Genomic DNA, 25,225 nt, shown 5'->3' with positions numbered 1-25,225 from the left:
TCTCCCCCACCCATCTTCAGACACTTTACAGATCTCATGACTGTATTATTTCACACCTTGCTTGCTCCTGCACCCAAAAACCCCTCAGGACCCCGATTTCTAGCAAAGAGGGGCTACCGGGTAAACTCCCTCCTCTTTGCAACTTCACTACTTTGGTTTGCTTTACCATCTTCCTTTTCACCCTTTCCTAGCTTTACTCACTTTAAAGTGCACTGGAAACTCTAACAACCAGGAACCAAGTGGCAGTCAGAGGATCCCTACATGCTGGGCTGGGCAGGAGAGTACCAGCCTGGTCCCCAGCCCCAGAAGCCCTGGAGGGGCAGAGCATGGCAGCACCAGATCCCCAGCTGCAGGAGCTCTGCTGCGCTGACCATGGACCTGGAAACCAACAGCCGAAGGGGAACCTCTCTATTTTCCTTTTTTCTGCTACCTGTGGCTAATATTGCAGACATTTCCATAAACAAAAATCCTTACCTTTTGACCTTTCTCTGCACTTTTGGCTCAGAACAGAGTTCCCCATAGACAGCCAGCAGTGCTGCCCAGGTTCACAGTGCAGAACCACACGCGTTAGATTTGTCCCGCTACTGAAAACAACACATACGCACCGAGTTGGTAGGGAAATAGAACTTTATTCCAAGACGTGAGCTGAAGCAATGAGCATATGAAGCAACAACCACTAGAAAAAAAGTGAAAAACACATCAAATATTTGTATTGTACCAGTTAAGTCTGAACACAGAAGTCCCTTTCAGTAAAATGTACGCACAGGACAAAAGCACATGCGAATCTCAGATGGTCACCCAGAGCATTGCTTTTAATGTCTAAGAAAGAGGTCTCCCCTACAAAAATCTTTAAGCCAGGAAAAAAACCCTTCAAGTAACAAAGTAGAAATGACCTGTTCATTCTGCTTGGCATTGTGAAGAAGAAGGGGGATAATATATCCCAAAAGAGTATGCATCTTTAAGATGTATAAATTCAAATTCCCTAACACAAGTCTGCTGCCAGACCAAGTACCGTTTTTTCTTCCTCATTTAGGAAGTAAAGTGAAGTATGTCTGCTAAGCACAGGGAGATCATGTTCTGGAGTGAAACCTACTAAGACCACATGGGCTGCCTGCCAGCAAGGAAACTTCATTGACACACACACCCAGAAGACTTCTTTGTCTTTCTAAAAGCACCCTACCACTGAAAGCTGCAAACTGCATCAAATTCTACAAACATTCAAACAAGTATTTCCTTGACTGCCTTAGTACAGAAGGCTAAATGCTGCTCTCCTTGAGCTCTCCTTTCACATTCATTTCAGTACCACTGGAAGAAAGCTGCAAGTGCACACAAACAGCAGAGTTGGCTCTGTCCAAGTCACGGGTGGTGGTTATTTTAACCTGGCTTATGTATGTGACATCAAAAAGGGGTAGCTGGACCATTTCTGTGCTATTTGCAAGGTCTGCCAACTTAATTCTAATGCATACATACATACATACATACATACATACATATGTACATATATATGTGTATGTATAATGCATGCATAGTAGCTTACAATTATAAGAAAAAAACAATTTATTTATAAACCTGCTCTTTGAGAGTCTAGAATTTTAGTGGTTAATCCACTAAATCCACAGGTAATATGAGTTGAACGGTCACTCTTCTTAACACAGTACCATAAATGCATTACCTTAGAAACTGCTATCATGGAGGCTAATCCAATAACAACAACGGCAGCAACAAAATTCGTTGTCAGGACAAGTCAGACATTAAAAAAATATGTCTCTGAAGAATTGCATTGTTTTCAAAAATACACTGAAATATTCTATACAAGAAAATAGGCATCACACTTATGAATCTAAATTTATAACCACGTACATGTATTAGCTATTCTCAATAAACCATCTACATTTGCTACCCACCTATAGTAGCTACAGTTTCAAATTGGGAACACTGCAAATTTATGTACTTTCCCTGAGATCAGTAATCCAAAATAAATAGCCCTGCAAAGGAAACAGTGTAAACTCTGGATTTAAGTCTTCGGTATGGATCAGTCCTCAAAAGCCAAGAAGAACATTAAAGCAAACGTAAACACAGCAAGCATTTTGTCAGTTTCGAGTTAATTCTCAGCAACAGTGGAACCCCATGTGAGACGTAGCATCCAAATGTTGAAGACCTGTCAATTTTATTGTACAATACAGTTGTCCTAGTTGCTCACTTTCCTATCATTGTACCCCTGAAGGCATCCAGCTGGGATTGTGGATGTCCAAATCGTGACCCAGATCTGGTCTTCCACTCTGCACAATCTTTACAGTGCCTTTAAAACCACTCCTTCTGAGGTTCTTACTCTTGAATAGAGGAATGGCGAATAGATGTGTGATAATCCTCTGGACTAGTCACAAGTTCTGGTAAATCATAGCCTCTCAGCAGATGTCCACTGTTTTGTTGAGCAAAGTAATACAGCTGCCTGGCAAACATTGGTTCAACCTTAAGAACAGACAAAATGTTAATCAGACATGTGACAAAACTTCACGCTCCTCATCTTAGTTATTCAGGGCGGTTTTAAGTTAAAAACAAGTTGGGGCAGAACAGTTCTGCTTCCCAGAATGGGAATACAATTTCAATGGTTTTACTAATCTCTGTTTTAAACTAGGTCTTGCCTAGCCTAGCCTAGCCCTGCTGCCCAGCGTCTGCACACACTCCTTAGTGTCTACCTGCACACACTCCTTACCTTCACCACCTTCATTATAAGGGACTGGAGCAGTGACACAAATGATGTATCAAAAATTGCAGTCCCTTAGCCAGCCCCAGGCTGTGAGCAATGCCCACAGGACGCACATGCCCACAGCCACTCCAAGTGTTTAAATACATGTTGAACATGCCAAAAGTCTTGTCTGCACTGCAAAGTGCTTTGAGGACTTAACTTGAAATGTTGGAGCCCTCAGGTAGGCAGAGATATGTTGCCAAATGACTGTGTCTGAAGTTAGATTTCAACCTAACATTTTAGGTTACTTTTGTTTCCGTTCATTCAAGCTCTGATGAGAAATTTGTTCAACCACCAAGTGGGATTTGTATGAGTTAACACTGCCTTCACTTCTGTCTCTTCAGAAACCACCACTCCCTCTCAGAGCTTTGGGCTCTGACTGTAAATATTTGAGCTGTACACTGAGAACAAACACCTGAAGCTCTCCTTACTCTCAGTGAAGGACAGGCTGGACGACGCTTGTCCACAACCCTCTCCTGCTGGTCAGCCAATCCCTCCATGTTAAAAGACACAGGCACTGTTTTGGAGGAAATAAATGCCAAGGTGGAGATGGGAAGGCAGTGGGACGCGTGCCCCAGGCAGCTTTCAGTGCATTACTGTTTGGTGGGAAGGTAGGGTCCCATCAGCCCACAAGCCAGGACAGATCAAGAGGATGAGCAGACTGAGCAATTGGCAGAGGGGAAGGAAAGCTCTGGAATGAGCACGAGGTACAGGCTCACAGAGAAGATACCAGGATAAGAGATGGATAAGGGGGCTGGAGAGAGGCTGGTATGAAGCAGGGACGGAAAGCTGGAAAGTCAAAATAAGAATGGGAAAAAGTTGAAGGAGAGTCAGGGATGGGCAACCATCTCTAACTAGTCATTGCACAGCTCAGGATGGATTTGTGAGCTTCTGAACTTCCACCCCAGAGATCTGCCAGGCAGCAGTGTGGCAGCACAAAAGCTACACAGCTAAGCAGAGGCCACAGCTTATGGTAGAAATCTGACTTGGCACCCATCCTGCTACCAAAGGGGCTTTCGAAAAACTTAAAAGAGACACCAGTTTTCTTCTCAAGGATGCAGTAAGCAAAGCCCTGCCACTAATGTGAGCATTGCCACCTCTCTTGTGGTTTTATGGGCCAATACAGCCAATTCAGAAAGTACCTGGTCTCAGTCTCCACCATCACCCTCTCTCAGAGAGCATCCCGAAACAGCAGCTTTGAGTGTGTGTGAACTGAGGTCAGCCAGCCCATGAGCCTGACAGCTACTGAACCCTGAAGCTGCACAGGCAGCCCCTGCATCCTATCAAGGGCTGAGGCCCTTGAGATGCAAGCTGGGATTCTGGAGCACCTTCAGGTGCAGTGAGTGTAAAAGCACCACATCCTGCAGTGGCCAGGCAACCCAAGCAGCTGCACAACTGGGCTGGTGCCAATAACAGCACAGCCCAGCAGTTCCAGGTACATTTCAGCTTTAGATGGGATTTGAAACAGATCAAAAAATGCTCTATAGAGAGGGAAAATCAGGTGCTCTGCCCTACTGAGGGCTTCCAGTCAGTCCCTGGCAGATCTGGGGATTAAACCTTGCTCTGGAAAGTGCTGCATCTTCAACAATTTACTACCTCCCTCATAATCTACATGAGGCACAAAAGCCTGACTGGCAGATTCATATCCTCCAAGGAGTGTGCTTCTTTTAGGTAAGGCAGAAATCCTACTTACATGGGCTGTAATTAGCTTCCTCTGCCTCTGTGGATCTGGAAATTCCTCCCCAAAGCACAGAGCGACCTGATATCTCGGCAGCGGACGTCCATGGTGAGCAAAGGCTTGCAGCTCTGGGAAGAGAGAAAGTACCGTGCTCTGGAATAATCAGGCAATCATCACACAGCTACTCACTCACTCCCACCACCAGCATGGGAGAGAAAAACAGAATGGCAAAAGGAAAAAAATGTGTGGGTTGAGATAAAGACAGTTTAATGGGTAAAAAGAAACAAACAAAGAAGACAAAACAAAGAAAAACAAGTGATGGAAAAAGCAATCACTCGTGACTGGCTGATCTACACACGGCCAGTGCCCAAGCAACAGCAACCTCTGGCAAATTCCCCCATATGGAATGGAATATCCCTCGGCTGGGATTGTTGAAGCCCTGACTGTGCCCCTTCCCAGACTCTTGTCCACCCCAGACTGCAGCCTGTGGGGGCAGAGTGAGACAAGGAGAAAACCTTGACATTGCGATTGCACTGTTCAACATCAGCTGTATTGTCCCTGTGTTATCAGCACAAATTGTCCCTGTGTTATCAGTTATTTGTTTAGGTCACAAATCCAAACCACAGCATCACAAGGACCACTGTGAAGAAAATTAACCCTGCTCCAGTCAAAACCAGTACAGGCCAGTAAGACTTTGTGGATGACCTTGGAGCACAATGGAGAAGATAAAGTAACTCCAGGGGTTGATGAGAGAGGTCAGGAAAAAGACAAAAGGTAAGCACAAGACACTGAGTTTGGAGACATTCCCTGGGATCATGGGGAGCTGGATATTTACAACACTGCAACTTTTCTGTTTACTTTGTCTCACAATTAATTTCATATGCACAAACCAAGATGTCTTCCAGTTAGTACTTCTAAGGGACCCTGAGTGCAGACACCTCTGGTACTATTCAAGGGAACCATTCAAGCAGACACACAAAAGCAGCACTGAAATGGCTTGGTAGTGCCAGAGACACAAAATACTGCCAGGCCCAAAAATTAGCCACAGCCAGACTGTGACAGAGGTGAGGTAAGGTCACTGTCATACTGTCATTGTCACACTGAGGTAAGGAAGGGGAAAGGGCTCTTACTTCAGCCATGTACTGAGCCAGCAAAAGAGCTTTCTGTGTCTTTTGTGCCCCTGCACTCTCTTTGCTAACCCATAACCTAGTGCAAAGTGAAATGATGAAATATTGTTATTCTAATAGTCAGTGTCCCCTGTGAAAAGTAGCAGGGGAGGCCTTTATCAGGTACTCCCACTCAGACCAGAATCTCCAGTGTTGTGGACCAAATGTTGTTGTTTTGATACTGCATTTCCATCCAGAAAAGAGAAAATTCAATCTAACACAATATCCTTGCTAAAGTGTGTGTTGAGTGCTGTGTTTCTACACAGCTGATAGATAAATATTCAATTTTAATTTATAACCCTGTTCATGCTTTCTGGAAAAAGCTGCAATTAATATTAAAGCTGATGTATTATAATGAAGCACCCTCCCTGCTAGAAAGGGAAAGCAGAGCCTTTGAACTTGACATGACAAATGCATCTTTTCCCAAAATACACCCCTGCCATTCCCATTCTAACTGCAAGCTTTTCAGACCAAGGTGTGGATTCAGTGGCTATCCCAACCCTGGCTTGGACTACTACTCCTACTGAGAGGGCCAGTAAAACAAGTAAAACAATGGGCAGCTTGCTTAAAACATGGAGTAAAATGAAGCTTTCTCCAAAGTCTCCCCAGAAACCCCTGAAGTGTGCCATACCCTCTGGGGATAAGTCAAGAAAGAAGAGATTTTTCCATGGGACTCTGCTTCCCTCTGTGCTGTTACAGGACAAAGAAGGATGACCCACCCAAGGCCAATCCAGCTGATGTACAACTTCTTTCACCTTCCTCTTTCCCTTGTTTTACTTGGCCTCAGCGATTCTCCAAATCCTGAGTACCTGTGGGAGTGCCCATAGCACAGAGCTGGAGAAGAAAGCCCTTTCTTTACCACCACCAGGACAATCATGGTTTGAGTTCAGCCCTGCACTTCTCCAAAACCTTCTGCTCGCTCTGTCTTCCTTTCCAGGCCCAAGTGCATCATCCAACATCAAAGGGCTCCCCCTGTGCCTCCCCAAACCCTTTCAACCTCCTGATACTCCTGCTCCAGCTGCCACTCCTTCTGTCCCACCAACTATTCTCTGGCTGCCACCCTCACACTCCAAGCTCTCTTCCTCTGCTCTCCTACTCTCCACCCAGCCCAATTTACAACAATTACCATGCATTTATCTCTCTCCACAGAGAGCATTCTCCTGCTTTCTGATTTATTGCCCCATTTTAGCTTTCTCAGCAGCAGAGGCTTCTCAGCCCAGGCCCCAGTGTTCCAGTGCAGTTTGCATTTAGGGTTCAGCTCCTCAGTGGCTCCCCAAGAGCTGTAGCACTTCTGCATCTGTCCCCTTCTCTGCTGTTCATGATTCCCTCTCCTGGCAGAGATCACCTGCCTCTCTTCCCAGGGGAGTCCCAGTTTCCCAGAGTAGGGGAATCCCTGAGCTTGCTTGCAGGCTGAGACACCAGCACATTCAATTCACACAGCAGATGTGTCAGGCCCATGGCAACTCACTTCCAAACTGCACTGAGCATCATCTCATGCAAAAACTCACTTTGCACATGCCACAGACCGTGACTGCAACCACACACTTGGGTTTGCACAGGCACTGGTGCATAAGTAATTTAGGAGGGGTGAAAAATAACTATTGCTTGAGCTTATCTTTGGGGTGAGGCGTCTAAAAAGAGATGTCCTGTCAACCATTTGGAAGAACCCAGAGCACATCTAAAAAACCACCTGAGAAAAGGGAAAGGGATTTCCAAAACCATCACCAGGCACAGAATTATACATCTTTAAATTAGCATGTGATTGAAGCCCAACCCAATGCCTGACCTCAAATTCCCCTTTCTAACTGTCAATTCTCACATCTATATAAGATTTCTCTCTTTAAATGCAATTTTTTCTTGGCTGTTTCTCTAGGGCAACGTATCAACCTTGGAATATAAAGTATGCTAAAACTGATGATTTGGATTTCATTTGTTGGGTTTTTTTAAATTTTGCAAGGCATTATTCCCCTGAGAATATCATGCCAGTGCTGATGCTCTGTTCTAGTAAGAAAACACACCAAACCATAGCAACTTAGTTCACCTCTAAGTGATGCCAAAAATATCCAGAAAGGACCAATATCTATTCCTGCCGCCCAAGCTGTCCTCTGGGACAATGACCATCTCCCACCAGTTCCTCAGAGTGGACAGCTCTCCTCTCTCTAACTGTGCAGGTGTGCTGGGAAGTGGGGTTGAAGCTTTGCCCCTCTTCCCTTCACGGGCTGTAAGGAGAAGGCACTGTCCTAAAGCACTCCCCTGCTCCCTCTGCACTGCCTTGTGCAAAATGAGACCTTTCCAGAGAGCTCTGGTGAGGTATGCACCTCCTTGCTCAGAATGTTAGGCAGTCCTAAATTCCAGAGCTTGTGAAACCCTTTTGAATTCCTAGATATCTTTTAGACACTGGCACAGACTGAAAAGAAGGCTTGCTACTGAAATTTGTACACTCAGGGCAAGACCTCAGACTTGCTCTGGGTCAAGCTGAGAGGAGTGCAAGTGCAGACCACAGACCTATCCAGGACTTAGACTAGCAAATCCAAGATGAGGATCCAATTTTCTGTGTCAATTTATGGAAAAACTATTTTTCTAGGTTCCTCCTTATGCTTCATATAGAAATGTGAGAGATTGGGTGTCACCAGCTGAGCCTCAGCTGACTCCTGCTGGTCTGTGCAGGGGCATTGAATGTGCAGAGAGCAGAAATTTATAGGATTACTCAGGATTCAAGCACCTCTTGGCTGCATTTGCCCAGAAGTATCAAGGGACAATTCTCACTTGAATGAAAAGAGCACTCCCATAAAGCTGATTTGGACAGTGACCAGGTGACATTTCCAAGAGGGTATCAAAGCCACAGTGGGAATTACCTGCTAAGAAGCGCTGAGTGTCGAAGAGTTTGCACGTTTGGTCCCGCTCCAGCTTGTTGGGTCGGTCACTGCAGAGCGCCATTGGCCCATCCCAGTAGATCCTGCTTTGGCAAAGTCTCTTAGCGTAGAGGCCATCAGGTGCCATCCATAGAATTACTCCTCGTTCCAGGTGGCTCAGTAGTTTTTCTATGTTCTTCCTCTGGCCATTATCCTCTGGATAAGGGAAAACAACTTGGTCCAGGCTGCTGACCTCATAGCTTTGGCCGTGGGATATCCTACAGCCCTCAGGGCTGGAAGTTGTCACCTCCTTCACCAGTATTTCACGGTAGTACAAGCAGATGTGGAGTCGGCAGTCTACAAGGAGAAACAAACAGACAAACAAAAAACAATCCCTGTGATAAATGAGTATGGATGTTTAATGTTTCGGATCTGTGCTAAGGCCAAGAGACAAGTTTGCGTAAGATTTCTGAGCCCAGTGGTCAGAAGGTCATATTAGTCAAAAAAATAAAAAGAATATAAATACTGAAATTTTAGGGGCACAGTAGCATTAATGCTCTCTCATCTTATTAAAAGGGCTACTGATGCGTGGGAATTTCGTAGAACTAAAATCCCACCAAGTTCACATTTCCATTTAAAAGGAAAAATCTGCACAGAAAAAGTTGATGTTGGTCACATTTTCCAAGCTCACGTCACAGATAAACCCACTGGCTCAGTACACTTCCTCAGATTTAACAAGGAAGTAGCTGTGCTTCCCCCCAGATTTTGCATAGAAAAGGCTCCTGCACAGGGGACCTGCAAAGCTGCACTCAGCTGCCTGGAGAGAAGCAACTGCTGGCTCCAGCTCCAACAGGGCTGTACCTAAAATCCCCTGCCTTGCCTTCAAATGGCCATCTGGTCCACCTGGCTGACTCCTAAGAATTCACACAGCACTGAAAATATATATAAAATACACACATGTGTGTACAATGTATGCTCACATACACACACAAAGACAAACACATCTACACACCCACACTGACCCTGACTCAGGAGAACAATCCCACTTAAGAACCCACCAAGCAGCACTTTACAGGTCTATCCACTAACTCCATGAAAAGCACATTCCCACACCTTTTCCCAGAATTACTCAGAAAGTTCCCCAGCATCCAGACATCTGCAAACCTGGCTGAAATAACTTCCCTTTTCTTTCCTGAATGTCTTTTTTTTTTCTCCCACCAGGAATAATAAAGCAGAGCAAAGCCAGATGGCACCAACAGGAGCACTACAAGCACTACCAATTTTAGGGGGGGTTCTCCCAAATGAAAACCTGAGCCTGAAGTCACTGACACTCCTAAATTGCCAAACTCCCCGGGGAAGGCCTGATTTGGTGTCTCACCAAAGCAACCCAGCACTAATACCACAAGCCAGCCAAGCACTTTCATAAACTTTAACCACCTCCATCCCTTGGAGCTGGGGCTGGAAGTGCTCAAGTATCCTGGAAAGCAGACTTATAACCATACACCTAAATTCACTCATTAAAGAGGATTAACTTTCTTTTTTTTTTTCTTCTTTTTTCCTTTAATCTGAAAAGAGAGATGGTGCCTGGGCAAGGCAGAAGTGTGAGTCTCTTACCAAGCTCCCCAAGAAGCCTGGGGGATTATAGACCTTACCTGAGAGAGTGAGGGCTTCAGCAGACCTTATGCTTGGCTCAATCGGGATGCCAGGAGTCTGGGACTCAGGAGGAGCACAAGCATAAAAGGTTCCTGTCACCTGACAACCTGTTTTCACAAACAAAAGTCAGTGACAGAGGCCTAAATCCTGGAGGAAAAGCTAGGGCAGAGATCACAGCAATGCAAAAGTGAGTTTTCCTGGACCCCAACAGGAACTTTCTCTCTCTTTCCCCTTCTTCTTAAAAAGCTCCTATCTCCCAATTCCTCCAGGTAGGCCAACTCTACCAATCACTCCAGATGTTACCTGGACTATATTTTCAATTGGGTCAGCATGAAATAATCCCTTAGTGTTTCTATATTCCCCCTAGTCCTTTTCCTTACTTAACATGTTATTCCATTAAAGAAATAATTTAAATTTTTAACTAGACTACAGTGCTCTTAAAAGTTGCCTGCATGAAACAATTCATATTTCAAAAAAACTTTACTCATGATGGGTATAACAATAAAGCTGGGATTAACACTGTTTAAATGTAGGTGAAGAAAAATATGCAGCAGAAGATTATTAGGGTTTTATTAGCAGAACTACTATTTAGAACTACTAAACTGTTCCAACAGATGCCTTTGAGTAAGTGGATTTTACCATGGACAAGTGATGTTTTTCCTGTTTCTTAATGCCAATAAAAGTCTCTGGAGGATGATGCAAGTGACTGGCAGACAAGAACGCATTACCTTTCCCAGTGGCAAAGCTCACCAGGAGCTGGAGTAACTGGGATAAAAAACACCCACCCATCTCTTGATGGATTTTATAGCCCAGTGAGAAACACAGTATCAACCACTAACAACAGCCTACAAATTCAGCAAAGGATCCAAATGTGTGCAAGTGCTGCAGAGGATGTACTTCAGGGCAGAGCTCATTCTGCTTGCTACCTTGATTTTTTTATTAGCAAATAACTCAGCTAAAGAGCAAAACATTCTGCCTAATAATTCCAATATACTGCCAGCAAAAGTTGCAGTGCACTGAGTATTTACTTTTTAGCAGATCCAAAGATTTCTATGCATCAAAACCACGAAAGAGTTGTCCTCTGAAAACATAGCACCTACTCCAAGGGTCCTTTCTTGCTTTCCATCCTTTCCTGCCCTTCTGAACCAAGTGGTTCTCCTCACAAATCAAATGCCTGCATCCTCAGGTGAGTTACCCTGCAAGGGTCTACAGCACACAGTTCCCTTTCTCTTATGTTTTATTCCCTGCAAGCTTCAGCATTGCCAATTTTCACAATTTGGGCTTTTTCCTACAGATGCAGAGCTTGGAAAGCCATGATTGTGTTAGGCTCTGGTACTGTGAGATCTTTGGGGAAGGAAACATTCCTTTATTCTGTTTCTGCTGTACCAGCCCCAAGAGAATCTCAATCCATGACAAGTTGTCCCACTGCCACAGCACAAAAATAAAGTAATAATTTCAGCTTTCCCCTAGGGAGAATAATGTCAGTCTAACCCACAAAGCTGGAGGGAAAACCTCTCTGGTGTATGCCTCAAAAAGTCCAAAATCAGAGAGAAAAGCTAAAGAACATATGTTCCCATTTGGGGTTTTTGTGAGGGCTGGTTGCCTTCTTTATTGCTCAGGGCTTTTGAGACAGCTGAGGACTTTTGGGGGCTGATTTCTATCAATGCAGAGAACTGCACAGCCCACACACCACACATACAGTGGCAGTGGACGCAAGAGCCAGGACAAAGGTGGCTCCCTTTCAAGGGAACCCAGCCCCCCTCTACATCCACATCTGTTCATTCCAATCAAAGCCACAAATAATGAGCCTGAGGAATCTGGGGTTCCTCCAGGTGGCCAGCCTCAGCAAGCAGCCCCAAACAGGGGTGTCTTACCATTTTCACAGGCGGGCCCTTGCCAGTGATGGCCGCGAGTGGCGAAGGGGATGCTGGCACACTGGTACGGAATGTCAGGATGTGGCTGCTCCGGGGCAAACTCCCTCCAGTTCCGTTCGTGGGGCACCATGTAGTTCGGCACCTACTCGATTTAATGAGGTATTCTTTCAGCAGGCAGCTGTCACAACTAATGCTATGCATTGCATCAGCTTTCTCATCTCAGCTCCTTGATTTTCCCTGCCAAAGCCCATGGAGGTCTGAGCTGTGCCCAGGCTACGCGGATGGCACTTGGCCACCACCACCAGTGAGGCTCTCAAATGAGCTTCTCACCACTGGTGTAAATAATAAGAGGAGTGGAATAACAAAAGGCAGTCAAAGCACTGCTGGTAAATGTCTGCTTGAAAGAGCAAGGCTTCATTGGGTGCTCACATTCTGGCACCAGGAGAATGGCAGTGCACTAGGAGCTGCTGTCCAACAGAGAAGAGCTATTACTCTGGGATAAACAACACCAAGGGAAATCAATTGCCCTGTGGCCTCATCTGACATTAGAAAAGTTGCTTCTCAATTTCTCAGTTCTCATAATGAAGTTTCTTCACAGGGAGAACCTGAGAGCCCCACCAGCAAGGACAGGCATAGCACAGAAATCGCTGCTCAGCCTAGAGGCACCAACCAAACACTCAACTAATGCCATACCTGAGATGGTAGTGCAGTGTAAGGAGATGTTATTGGAAAGGGATGGTTCATCATTAATGGCTGTTCCTCCATGCTGATCTGTTTTGCACCTGTGTTCACCAGAGGAATGAAAATAAATTATGTCAACCACGTCTTAAGGAAATCTGAAATTGGCACAATAAAGGCAAATCCATACAACCTGCCATTGAACAGAGAGAGGCCAAAATGCCTTCCAGTGCCCACTTGGGACTGGACGCCCTGGGCAGTCTGTCCCAGGGAATCCAGGGGGATTCTGGGCAGTCTGTCCCTCTGGGCTCTGCAGTGCCCCACAGCACAGTGTGTCCCAGCCTAGTGCACAATGATGCCAAGCCTTTCCTCTCAGGCCCTGCCTGGCACCAGGGCCTTCTTGGAGAGCAGGCACAGCCCTGCCCCTGCCCTGGAGGCTGCAGGCTGGGCATCCCTCACTCCCAGCTCTTTCCCCCCAAGGCAGTTACCTACAGTCTGCCCCAAAATTGCTCTTTCCTGTATTCAGAACCTAGATCCAGCATGCTTTTTTTTTTTTTTTTTGCCTGTCCCTTGAGCCACCTGCTTGGCTCTCACTACACAGAACTGGCAGGGAGGCTCCAGCTAAAAGAGCAATTCCTCCAGTGATGCGCAGAAGCCTGTCTGCATCTTCCTACATGGGCTCCCTTTCAGTGCTCCAGCTCAAACGCCAGCAGTCCTCCTGCAGACACAGCCTCTCAAGTCACAGAACAAGCTGCACTTGAGCCCTCATTTTGGTCCCTTAAAAGACTTAAAAAGGCTGCAGGGTCATTCCAGAAAAGCACACTTCAGTCCTCATATGCTTGCAATGAGACATTTTCACATTCTGTTACACAGGGAATTTGAGATGCTTTACCTTTTTTGGCTCCTTCTGGCACTATTCTGTACACTTTATAGGGATCTGAGATGTCCAGCTGGCTTCTCTCCACCAGTTCTTCAAAGTCATTGCTCTTGTTCAAAGCACACCTTAATCTTGTCTTCCAGGTAGGGGGATCTGGTTTATCAATGCCCTCTCTGAACTTTCCTTTAAAAAGAGCCCAAGCCTGGAAACATTTCAGATAATCAAAAGAGCAAGAAAATGGAAAAAAAAAAAAAAAAAAGGAAGAAAAAAAAAAGAAAAAAAGAATCAAGTACAAGGCATAATGCTTGAATACAGCATACGTGTATGTGCTTACATGTGCATGAATTGTTCACGAATTTACTCCCCACAGGTTTAGGCTAAAAAATAGCAGCATGGTAAGGTACAAAAAACAGTTTAGTGGCCATAAGAAAGGGGAATGAATGTGGAAACATATGTGCTGTGGTCCCAGAAGCATTTAGCTCCACGCAGAGAACTGGGGAAGGGTGGGCTGTCCCACAAACACAGGGACACTAGGGCAAAGCCAGGCAGCGCCCAGCAGCAGCCAAGCAGCAGAGGCAGCCTGCAGAGGCAGGTGGCAAGGATGAGATGGTGAGGGGCATCCCTCGTGCCCCGCCAGCATTCCACCATCCCAAGCCCAGGCTGAGCCTTACCTTGAAGAGGGCGGCGTCCTCCTCGCGGTTGTAGTCCTGCTTGCCAGCGTGCTTCCAGGGGATGCGGAAGATGCTCTTCTCGTCGTTCTCCCACACCAGCCCGGGGTACTTGCCGCTGTCTATCTGGTCGATCAGCCACTGGCGGAGTTTCCCATTGCCACAGCTCACCGAGTTCATCCCGCACTCGCCCGGCTCCAAGTTCATGCCACTCCTATCACAGGTTGGGCAGGGGGTTTTGGGGTGCCCCACCAAGCTGACCTCTCCACACAGGTCCAAGCACCAGCTCTCTGGGAGGCTGCTGAGGAGGGGGAAATGAGCAGGATGTGGGGAGAGGCCAACCCACAGGTTGAGCGCTGGGCTAAGTCCCCACCAGCGGTGCCCAGTCCCTGGTGCCACACACACTGCACCAAACAGCAGCCACGGCGTGCTGGGGGCCCTGGGGGCCCCGGGAAACACGGTACAGAGCCTCAGGAAACCGGGCACAGCCCCCCACAGCCCTCCCCAGGCACTGCCTGTGCTGCAGACTTTGACAGACTTCCCCCTGTCCCAGCACTGCTATGCGTGAACAGACATCAGTCGTTGAAGTTTTTGTTGTAAGTGACTTAAGGCACAGCTCCCTTGTCCTGCTGAGAGTTCAACTGGGAGTTTACTTCTCAACCAAACTAGTTAAAAATTGCGTTGAAATAGGTTTGCCTATGACGGCGCACACATGTGCTATCAGACATGCCATGCACACGATTCGGAGGGCTTCACACACAGTTATGGTTTACATGGCATCTATCTATAACACCAAAGCAGCTTCCACAAGCTCCCTTCAGCAAGACACACTTGAACACATGATGTCCTATACATATCTACCCCTCCAACTGCTTCCAGCACGCACACATAGCAACATTCAAATCTATACGCTGCATATACCTAAAAGTGGAAAGACAGCAGCCCACAGAGCCCGGCATCAGGGCACTTATGTCCCCCGGGACGTGGGAGCTGGCAGCCCACCACACGGAGCCCTAGAGCTGCACGCAGAGGCGCAGGCGCGCACGGACGGAGAGCGTCGCGGCTCCGCAGGGATGGGAACGCGCCGGGAAGGTGCGAACTCCGGGACACCGGCACCAGGGATGGGGACCCGGCGTCAGGTTTGTCTCATCGAGCTGGTAAATGCTTGAATGCCCGAAATCTTAGGGATCACCAGGGATCTTTGCCTCTACCCACGGGGAGCCTTTCCGAGATCCTTGCCCGACAGGCGCACACTACTGTGGGCAGATGGGCATCACCGTTCCGCACCCCTTACACCCTTCCGCAGGGGCAGCATCCCCCTGGACACCAAACTCGGTCCCTCGGCATCTCCCTTGCACATGGTGCGTCTGAGGGATGGGGCGCACTCGGGACCTCGGCTCCCCAGCGCGGAGCCCGTAGGAGTCCGTGCGAAGACCCCAAAAAAGTCACATTCCCCCCGTTCACTGTGCACGAAGCGGATCCCTCCCACACATTCCCGCGACCCTCCCGAGAGCAGCGGGAACCGGCCGGGCTGGGGCCGGTGCGCGCCCTCACCTCAGGAGCAGATAACGGGCGGGTGTTGTTTCTTTTGCTTTAAATTAAGGAAGAAATAGAATGAGGCGGGGGGAGAAACAAAAGGGAGAAGAAAGAAAAAAAAAAAAGGCAAAAGGGCTCGCTCGGGTGCCGACAAGGAGCTACAGGAGAAGCGCCCACCGGGCAAACCGAGGCGCCCGCACCGCCCACCCCGCCGGGAGCGCCGAGCCCGACGGGGGCTGGCCGGGGGTCCCGGGGGCTCGGCCGCCCCTCGCTTACCTCTGTCACCGTGCTGGGAGCGGGCAGGGGCCGCCGGCTGCCGGGCGGCTGCTGAGACGGGGCGCGAAGCGGCTGGGCCGACGGCACCGGGAAGTTTATATGATGGAGGGCGTCGTGCCGGGCGGGGGGAGGCGGGCCCGGAGGTGGAGCCGGCGGAGGGGAGCGGGGACTCGGCGAGCTGGAAAACATCTGAGGCAGTGACACATAGCCATTGCTGGTAAACACGGTGCGGGCGGGAGGGCGTGCAGCCCGGCGCCCTCCGCATCCCCGCTGGGTTGGGTTTTTTTAAATCTTTACAGACAGACGCACATACATAAATAGCCCAGGGAAACTCCTACCAGTGAGAGCCGGGCGGCTTTTCCTGTAAAGACCCAGCTCGCTACACCCACCAGAATCGTCCTAGACGGCGCCGGCCGGGCCCCCGGGATGCTCGGGGAGACGCGGGGGCATCCGCGCACCAGCCCACGCCGTGCCCAGGTCGGGACCCCCGGCCGGCACCCTCTGCCACCCAGCCCCTCTTTGCTCGGGTCACAGAGCCGGGATCGCGGGGTGGAATGAGACACACACCCGCCTCCTTTCCCCCCCAGGGCTCGGGCTCTCCCCGTCCAGTCCATTCCGTGTTTGGCAGCCCGAAAGGTGTGAACTGGGGGGCAAGGTGGGGTAGGGGGACACCAGCGGCGCCGGTCCTGGAGGCAGCGAGCCCCGATGGGGCGGGAGAGGGGAGAGCCACCAGCTCCGCCGGGAGCGGCTCCCTCCCCGCTGGGCCCAGGGGATGCTGCCTCCGCAAAGCCCATCTTGAGGCGCCAGGGCTGGAACCCGCTGGCTCGCCTGCCCTCAGAGCCTCCTGCCCCAACGTGGTGGATGAAGGAGCGAGCTCCGGGCTTGCATGAAAGTCTCTCTCGCCGCCTCTCGGGTTTCAAGCACGTGTGCCGTGGCACGACACTCTGGTTTTGGTCTGTTCTAACGTCCCCAGCGCACATCCATCCACATCCTCTCTGTGCAACGTCTCAGGTCACAGAATCTGTCACCGTGCTGCGCCGGAGGTTTAGGATATTAATTGCAAATCTTCAACGCCATCTTCTGAAATTTAAATGTAATTATCGCCGCGTTCGGAGGGAGAAGTAAGAAGTGCAGGCGTTTTCAGGTACTGGGTTTGTAACACACCATCCATCCTCCAAAAAAGCATTGGCAGGGCCAGTATGAAATCTTTTCAGTCATGAGCTAAGGCACCTTTGGAACACTGGAATACATGTCTGATATTGGAGGTGACTGCTACCATAAATCAAGACAAATAACCACAGCTTTACCAAAAGGCATCTGAAAGACTTACTAGAAATCCAATTTCAATTTGCAGGGTTAAGACTGTGTGGTACTCAGGGTGCCAGCTGAAATTTCACTAAGTATAAAATCATCTTGAAATACATCACTGTAAAAGGAACACTTCTCATGTCTTCTCTTTTGTGGTTTTTAAACCAGGAAATTTGGGACCAGGGTGAAACATGCAGACTGGACCTGCACTAGGTCAAATCCTTCATGAGAAAAATTAAAACCTTCTTTCTCAAATACTGGAGAATATTAAAAAGAGAAAATAGTTGCTGTTGTCCAAAGAAATCCATGTATAGATGGAGAGGTAGGTGAGTTGCATGTCAAGAGAAGATAAAGTCAGTCATGAAATTCCCAGAGATTACCTATGTAGGAAATTACCTCGCTGGGAGTTTGGTTGCTTTGCAGCAAGAACTCTATTAGAAAACTGTCTCTAGTTGCCTAAATGTTAGAGGAGATGATTAAAGCCAGACCCCTACATGCACACTCGGCCTTTGCAAATCAGTCTTCTCATGAGTAAGACATTCTAATCTCATTAGCTTTGCTGACTTCTTTACACAGTGTTTCTGGACATCCTAAATCCATTTCCATTTAGGATGGCAAAAATATGTAGAAGCACCATTTTGGTCTGCAAAGTAGGAAGCTCTGGTCAATACCTCAGCTGTGGTGTCCCCATTAAATGCTGCATCTCTGGGTGCTTTTTGCATATCCCAAGAGACTATTCCTCCCTAACCAGCCTTGCTAGTGACATGAACACTCCAGCACCTCACAGCCTGGCCTGTTCATCCATTTCTGGTGTTTTCCACACCATTGCGAGTGCCTGACTCTTCAAACCTTACCAAAAAGCCCTGCTGCCTTCATGGAAGTTTTCTGAGTTAATGCCTGAAGTCCTCTTGTGAAAATGCTCTTGCTGCTGTTTAACCACGGCAGTCACTGCTGGGCCCCCTGTTTTTCACACTCTTAAGGTCACACTGACTAAAGGCATGCCAGGAAAAGTGACTGTTTCTTCTCAACAGTCTCTAACAAGCCCTCAGTGCACAAAAAGATGGCTTCTGCTTTCACCAAACCCCTCTGAAGTCCCAGCTGACTCACCTGGGAATTGCACACAAGGTACAAAAGCAAAGAGAGACAGATGCCATGTCAAAGCAGCTGCCAAGGGCTCTCTGAAGTGGGTCCCTACAGAAAAGGGCAGTGCAGAGCCATGAAGGACACATATTAAATGCTCTTGCACCCAGCAGTTTACTCCTCCTTTCCTTCAGGAAGGTTTCCCTTCCTCTCTGGCTACAAAGGCTCTCCTGTCTCCCTAAAATACCACTGGGTGAACTCGGTCCCAAAGCCAAACAGGGACCTGTTGTCCCCTGTAGGCTGAGGACCATAAATCTGGCAGCAGAGACCTTTTGAGGACTGTGGCTTGTTCAGGAGCTCCCTCTGCACCAGAGACCGTGAAATCCCCTCGGGCATCAGCACAGGGGAAGTTCCATGGTGCAGAAGAGGAACCTGCAGAGGGGAGTGAGGGGCGCCCACTCCGTGGCGCTGCTCTGTCCTGGGCTCTCCTGGCTCTCCTGGGCTGCCCTGGGCTGCTCTGGCTCTCCTGGCTGTCCTGGGCTCTCCTGGGCTGTCCTGGCTGTCCTGGCTCTCCTGGCTGTCCTGGGCTCTCCTGGCTGTCCTGGCTGTCCTGGGCTGTCCTGGCTGTCCTGGGCTGCTCTGGGCTGTCCTGGCATTCCATCTGCACATGGCTCTGCTGGGAGTTTGCTCATGGGGGCAGCTCCTGGTGCTCAGTAAAGGTCTGGCCCTCTGCACTCTGGCTGCAGCCCAGAGCAGACCCACCAGTGAGCAGGAGCTCCTTCCCCAGATCTCCTCTCAAGTGGAGACCCTGACCAGGGCTCTTCAGGAGCCCAGCAAACCTTGGGCTGAAGCCCTTTGACAAATGACATTGGTAAAAGCATTTTCAGAAGTGCATTAAGCTCCTAAAAGTATTTTTGGAAAGCCCACAGCTACCTGTGTACACCTTTAGCTGTCCCAAAACCTGTTCCCTGAGATGGAGGTTGCTGGTGGCACAGGTTTCTACCATGGAGTTTTCATCCCTCAGAAATCCTTGCCAATCCCTGGTTCAAGTCCCTGTGGAATGATGTCCTCCACTGCCCAAAGCAGCAGCACAACTCAGACCCAAACAGGGGCACTCTTAAAGCCTCCCAACGCCACACTTCAGTCAGCAGCTCTGAGTCATGGGGCTGAGTTCAGAAGTCATTCGTACATCAGAAATATGTCTGTGGACTGATGAATTCAGAGACACTGTGGATATTTGGGGCAGATTTCTGATTACTTTGGTTTATTCCAGCAAAGCACCTGCTCTGTAAGCAGTCTAACACGGTTCAAACAAAAATAAAAAACAATTTTACGCATTTTTATTGTAGCAACTTCAGCTCCTGGTGTCATAAGAGCTGCCTTCTCATTTTGGAAGGGTATTTGCAGTTCCTCCATTTAAAATACTGACTCCTAAAACAGTATTAGTCAGTTATATATTTTCCATAATACTAATTGCAGAGACATTTTAAACTACTAGAAATAAAGCAAAGTGGCAAGCATAGCTGTGTCTTTCAAGCAGAAGAGCCTCACAGCCCAGTTGACATTATTTTAGGTGGATTTGGTTAATGTTTTCTTTTCTTTTCCTGTACTTCCCCTCTCCTTCATAGCTAATAATATTTCAAACCAATTCCCATTAGGCTGCTTTCATGCCTCTGTACATCAGCCTGTGCATATGCCTGAAGGAACCCTTCACCACCTGTCCTCACTCCTAAGTCATTACAGAATCATGGATTCAGTTACATTGGAAAAGCCCTTGAAAATCAGCAAGTGCAACTGTTAACCTAGCACTGGCCAAGTCCACTGCAAGATAAGACAATACATTAACTGCAAAATCTATTTTTTAGAAAACCCTGCAAATTAGCATCGCATACAAATGCTATTCTGTGTCTTTCCTTTGGAAAGAAAAAGTTGGGAAGCACACCCAACCAGTGTGGCACACAAGCAGTGTGGTGCCCTTCCCCAGTGCCCAGATGTCAGGCCAAGAGCTTGGAAACCCTGGGTTGGCACTTTAACCTCTGAAAACCAACAGCAAAATTTTTATGGACTTCCTGCTCCTCAAGGAAGGAGGCTCCTTGCCTCCTGATTGAACAGCCTACCCATCTCCCCAGAGCATTTCAACCTTTGGTATTCCAGTTACTTTCATCAGCAAACAGCAGTCATGAATCTAAAGAAGAAGAAAACTATAGGAAAAGAAAAAAAATAAGTAGTTTTCTAATAAAAAAAAAATAAAATAAGGAAATTACCTGATGCAGGCCAGGAGCTGTTGAGAGCAACTTCTCCCTTAACTCAGATAATCTCAGCCTTCATCTCTGCAGGGCAGCTACCAAGGACTCCCAGGGACTGCTGGCATGGAGGCAAGGGAATCACGGTCCTCTGCCGGAGATGTGAGGCACAGCATGGCCATGTGTCCCCTATGCCCTGGAGCAACAGGTCCAGCTCACTGTCACCTGGGAACCTGTGCTACCCTTCATCCAGTGGAAAAGGCAAATCCAAATTATAGCATTTATCTTTTTTTCATGTCCAACCTCCCTTATTTGCAGTTAAAAAGATGGGGTGTCAGGTAGGAACTTCAGGCCAACAGCCCACCTGACCAAATTTATTCAACTATGTTGTGTCCTCAGAGTATTTCCCATAAAGGCAGTTTACAGACTGCACTCAAAGACATCCCAAATATGATGAGCACTGACAAAAAAAAAACACTTATTGCAATTTGATCACAGAAGTAAGGCCGAACTAGGGATGGACTCTCACCATAGTGGAGAAGTGGGACTGCTCCAGAGGTGGTACCTGATTTAAATGTGATTTATTACAGCAAAGAACAAGGTAAAGACTGAATTCCTGCCTTGGACACATTCCATGTTTGGAGTCCATTTCCAAACTGTGAGACCCACAAGGAGAGGGCCAGGCTGACTGTTGTGGGACAAATATAGAGCTGGTGACAGGAGTGCTGTCACCTGTGCGTCTTGCTGGGGACGCCCTTGGGATCACTGTCTTAAATACAGTCCTCCAGCAAGGAAGGAGTTTCCAGGGAATTGGGGAGCACTGAGCACTGTGTGGCTGACACATTGTTTGATTCCTGGCACATTCTGAACTTGTCAAGAATCTGTGGCTGGATGACACTCCAAGTGCTGGACACCCTGGGATGCTGTGAGAGCCCCATGCCCTGGGGAAGGGAGGCTGCATATACAACCACTTAAAATACTTTAACCAATTGTTGCCAGCTTTCATACCAGGAAATGTAAGAAATGCGCTTGGGTTCCTTTGTCTCTAAGTTCAAACCCACATGATTTTCTGGGTTCAAAAGATCAGCTTGGTTTTGTACATTATGGAGTTGAGGTTCCACTTCCAAGGAAGTGAGCTGCAAGGAGCTCTGTTAAAAAAGAAAATTACTTGGAGAGGGGAGGGATTAGGGTGGCACAACAAGAAAACTCACTAAAAACTAAGCACTGAATATTTTAAAAACCCCACAAAATATATACTGCATAGGTATAATCCATTCTGCTCCTACTGCCTACTACAATTGTCCATTAAATTTAAAACTGTCTGGGGTTTCTGTCCTTTTGAACTGGAGCATCTTTCTGAAAAAGCAGGAATTAAAATGATAGAGAAAGGAACTCAGGTGGAAGTGAGCTTTGGGAAGTTCCACAAAAGTCATTGATGTGGGTGCCACTAGGATTTCCCTGCTTTAAAGAAACTGGGAGGATTGACAGTGGCACACTTGGGGCATATGCAACACTGTGCAAGGAGCTTCACCATTTCAAACATAATTTGGTTTCATCCTGTCTTGATTAGCAAGGGGTAAATCCCCAGCCCTGATTTACTGAACAGATGGTGATGACATGCAGATCGTTGTGAGAAGGAGGTGGTGATGGTCTAGCAGTTTGTTACATTCTTCTTTCTGATAGACAAAAGAGGAACCCAGAGCCCCAAAGGAAAAATACTTAGTGAGCAAGGAGGGCTATAACCTAAAGTATTTAAAGAAAAAGAAAAACCCATTTATCTATTGCTCTTCTTTAGGCAGCAACAAAAATTACATGCCTACATTTTTGTGTTGAGGAGAGACCTGGCTCATCATTCACAGGGGCACAATGTGAGTTTGGCTGTGATCTACAGGGAGTGAGCAATCAAGCCCTAAATGAATGTACCGTGGTATTTCACTTTGAAAAGAAGCAGCTCGGCCCTATTAGATGTGCAGGAGAATGATTTAAAAGGAAACAGGTTTTTGTAAACAAGGATTTCGGTGGAGGGCGAGAATGAGGGGTAGCAAGTCAGAATTTCTCCTGCTATCAGTGATCAGTCTAGCACGCACAGAAACTGGGGAAGGCTTTCTAAAAGTTTTCAGAAACATGTAACAGCAAATCCAACCAAATATCACTTTACAGCACAACCCCAGATGAACCACTGGATGTTCAGTGCTTTCAGCTCTAGCCCTTAGATCAGCAGGCCCCACAAAGCTCTCCACTGCCAGCTGTCCGGGGCAGGGGTTTAATGCAAGATCCTTCCCTGCAGGAGGAAATTCATCCTTCTGCAGTCCTGTGACAACTGGGACATTTGTGTTACAGTCCTCCTTGTCAGGTACCTCTGTGGATGAGAGGGAATGAGAGCATGGAGAGTGCTTGACAATCTTGAAGTAACCCCTCTCTCCTGGGATGTCAGCATCTTTCAGCCTAAAGCAGCTTTGGCACCTTTTGCATCCTGGGTGATGGAGGATAAACCCACTAAATGTGAGGGGAAATTCATAAGAGCTGAAAAGTTGTCAGAAGACAGGAGGAAACTCCACAGCATTGTGACATAGTGAACACTTCAGAAAAAGAGATTTGGCTGCTTTTGGAAATGTCTCCCAGAAAAATTAATATGTCAAATAAAATAATGATACAGTATTACATCTCCTCCCACCTTTCTCCACCCCAGATCACAGCAGCTTTTGGTATCACTGGAAAAGGAAGGGCAAGTGCAGTGCTGTATCCACAACTGTCTCATCGGTGGAACAGCACCTGGGACCACCAAGGACAGATTTACAGAGGTAGAGGCTGAAGTTCTCAATAGAAGTGAGCTGCTGCCTTCCTTCCAGTGACATGGGAAATACTCCCCTTATTAGACACATTGCTTGCATGGCTTTATTTCACTCTTTCTCAGGAAAATTCTGAAAATTCTCCTAATTTTGCCTAGCAGTTGATGCAGGCCCACAATGCCTTCTGAGGACTGAACAGCTGCAGTGACTGTTGACAGCTGATGCTGCCTGGATGGCCTCTTTCATTGACTTTTGTACCAGGTTACTCTTTTTTAGTGGTGAAAAAGAAGAGATCTTTGCATGCATGGCTACTCATGGTTAGCATGAACAGGAAGGATGCTCTGAAGGGTGACTTACTAGCATGGGGGAATGCATCCCTTTTGAAGCAAAATATTTTTTTTCACATTGTCAGTGATGAAAGCTTAGCCACACACACTTCTGCTGAAGGTAGCTGCATGCTAGAAAACACCAAGAAATTCCCTCACCCACTCAGCATTACTCATTTTGTTACATAATTTTATTTTTTTTCCCCTTTTGCTGTGGATTGGGTCAATAAATACACTGGCCCTTAAAAAAAAAACCAAAAAACCAGCTGTCTGTTATGCTTGTTTATAGCAAATGCAATTTTGGCTGTGACTGAGTGGGAAGGCACCATGGGCTACTGGTCCCAGCAAGATGGTATGAATACCTAGCCACTGGTTTTATTGCAGCACCTCGGGCCCATCATGGGACAGCTCACCTCTGGATATTCAGACCTTACAAAGGCCTACAAAATCCTCTTGCAGTGCTCCCCAGCTCCTGCTGTCCAGAAGGACACAAGTCACTGGCTGCTGTAAGAAGGATATTGTCAAATGTGCTACATTGATTTACAATTTTTTCTAACCCTTTTCTTTCATTTAGTCCTTGCAGATGGGAGAATTTATTGGTGATATGAGCAGTGAGATAAAATCCCATTGCATCTCTATGTAAAGCAAAATCCTCTTATATCTCTCTATTGCTACTTGAGCCTTTCCCCCACACTGGTACTGCAGCTGGCTGCCTTGAGAAAGGGGGAAAAATTTTTAAAAATTAAAGAAATGACCATTTGGTGGCCTTAAACTGCTACTCAAAGCACCAAAAGTCAGATCCTGCTGTCCCTGAACTGGGGAGGAGTCCCCCCTCTTTGCTGACTGGGAACAAAGTGTGCAGGCCAGGAGCTGCCTGTTGCACAGGGACAGACAGTCCCAGTGCTGCCAATGCCAGGGGCTGCCTGCTGCTACACTGCCCCAGTAGCTGTGAATTATGATGTTTCTCTCCACAGCTGCGAGGCAGTGACTTTTTAAAAGACTTTTTTAAAAGGACAGACAGCAGCATTTAAGGGGATGCAAACAAAATTCCCTGCTGACACAGTAAAGCTTCTTGAGTACCAGTAAATGCTCCACATAAAATGGCAGATGGATTGGGTTTCTGAGGCATCTCTGGGGCAAGGACTTTACTGCTACAGTTACTTCCAAGTCACCACAGCACTGACAGCACCGTATGACTGACAGCAGTCCCAGGACACATCTTCAGTGATATTGTTCCCAATCCTAAGCCTAAACTCCAGCTTAGACCAATATCCATTTAATGTGCAATGTATGACAGAGACCAGTGCCTAGGTAGTCCATGTCTGGGATAGGTGTGTGCTCCCACATCAGGCAGTCAGATAAAGTCCTGTCATGTAGATTCTGGGAAGGCTCCAAGACTGGTGTTTATTTTTCATAAGGCAAATGAGAAACATATCATGGAGTACTGGAGAAGCAGCAGGACAGGCTGTCCTCAT

The 25,225-nt window shown here is 47.4% G+C and overlaps 1 protein-coding gene across 1 annotated transcript; it reads right to left on the bottom strand.

Annotated features, from left to right (window-relative positions):
• Positions 1 to 609: 609 nt before the first annotated feature.
• Positions 610 to 14,445, bottom strand: IRF4 (interferon regulatory factor 4). The gene is made up of 8 exons (XM_036406433.2): positions 14,196 to 14,445; positions 13,540 to 13,726; positions 12,663 to 12,751; positions 11,970 to 12,111; positions 10,095 to 10,202; positions 8,446 to 8,799; positions 4,440 to 4,552; positions 610 to 2,469 (listed from the first exon to the last, which is right to left on the bottom strand). Exons 1-8 carry the CDS (start codon positions 14,397 to 14,399, stop codon positions 2,326 to 2,328), a joined length of 1,341 nt encoding a protein of 446 aa, XP_036262326.2. The 5' UTR covers positions 14,400 to 14,445; the 3' UTR covers positions 610 to 2,325.
• Positions 14,446 to 25,225: the final 10,780 nt, after the last annotated feature.

The sequence above is a fragment of the Molothrus ater genome, chromosome 1 (assembly GCF_012460135.2).
Source record: "Molothrus ater isolate BHLD 08-10-18 breed brown headed cowbird chromosome 1, BPBGC_Mater_1.1, whole genome shotgun sequence".
NCBI classification, from domain to species: Eukaryota; Metazoa; Chordata; class Aves; order Passeriformes; family Icteridae; genus Molothrus; species Molothrus ater.
Note: the sequence above shows the minus strand (reverse complement) of the source record. Positions and strands in the feature narration are given on the sequence as shown.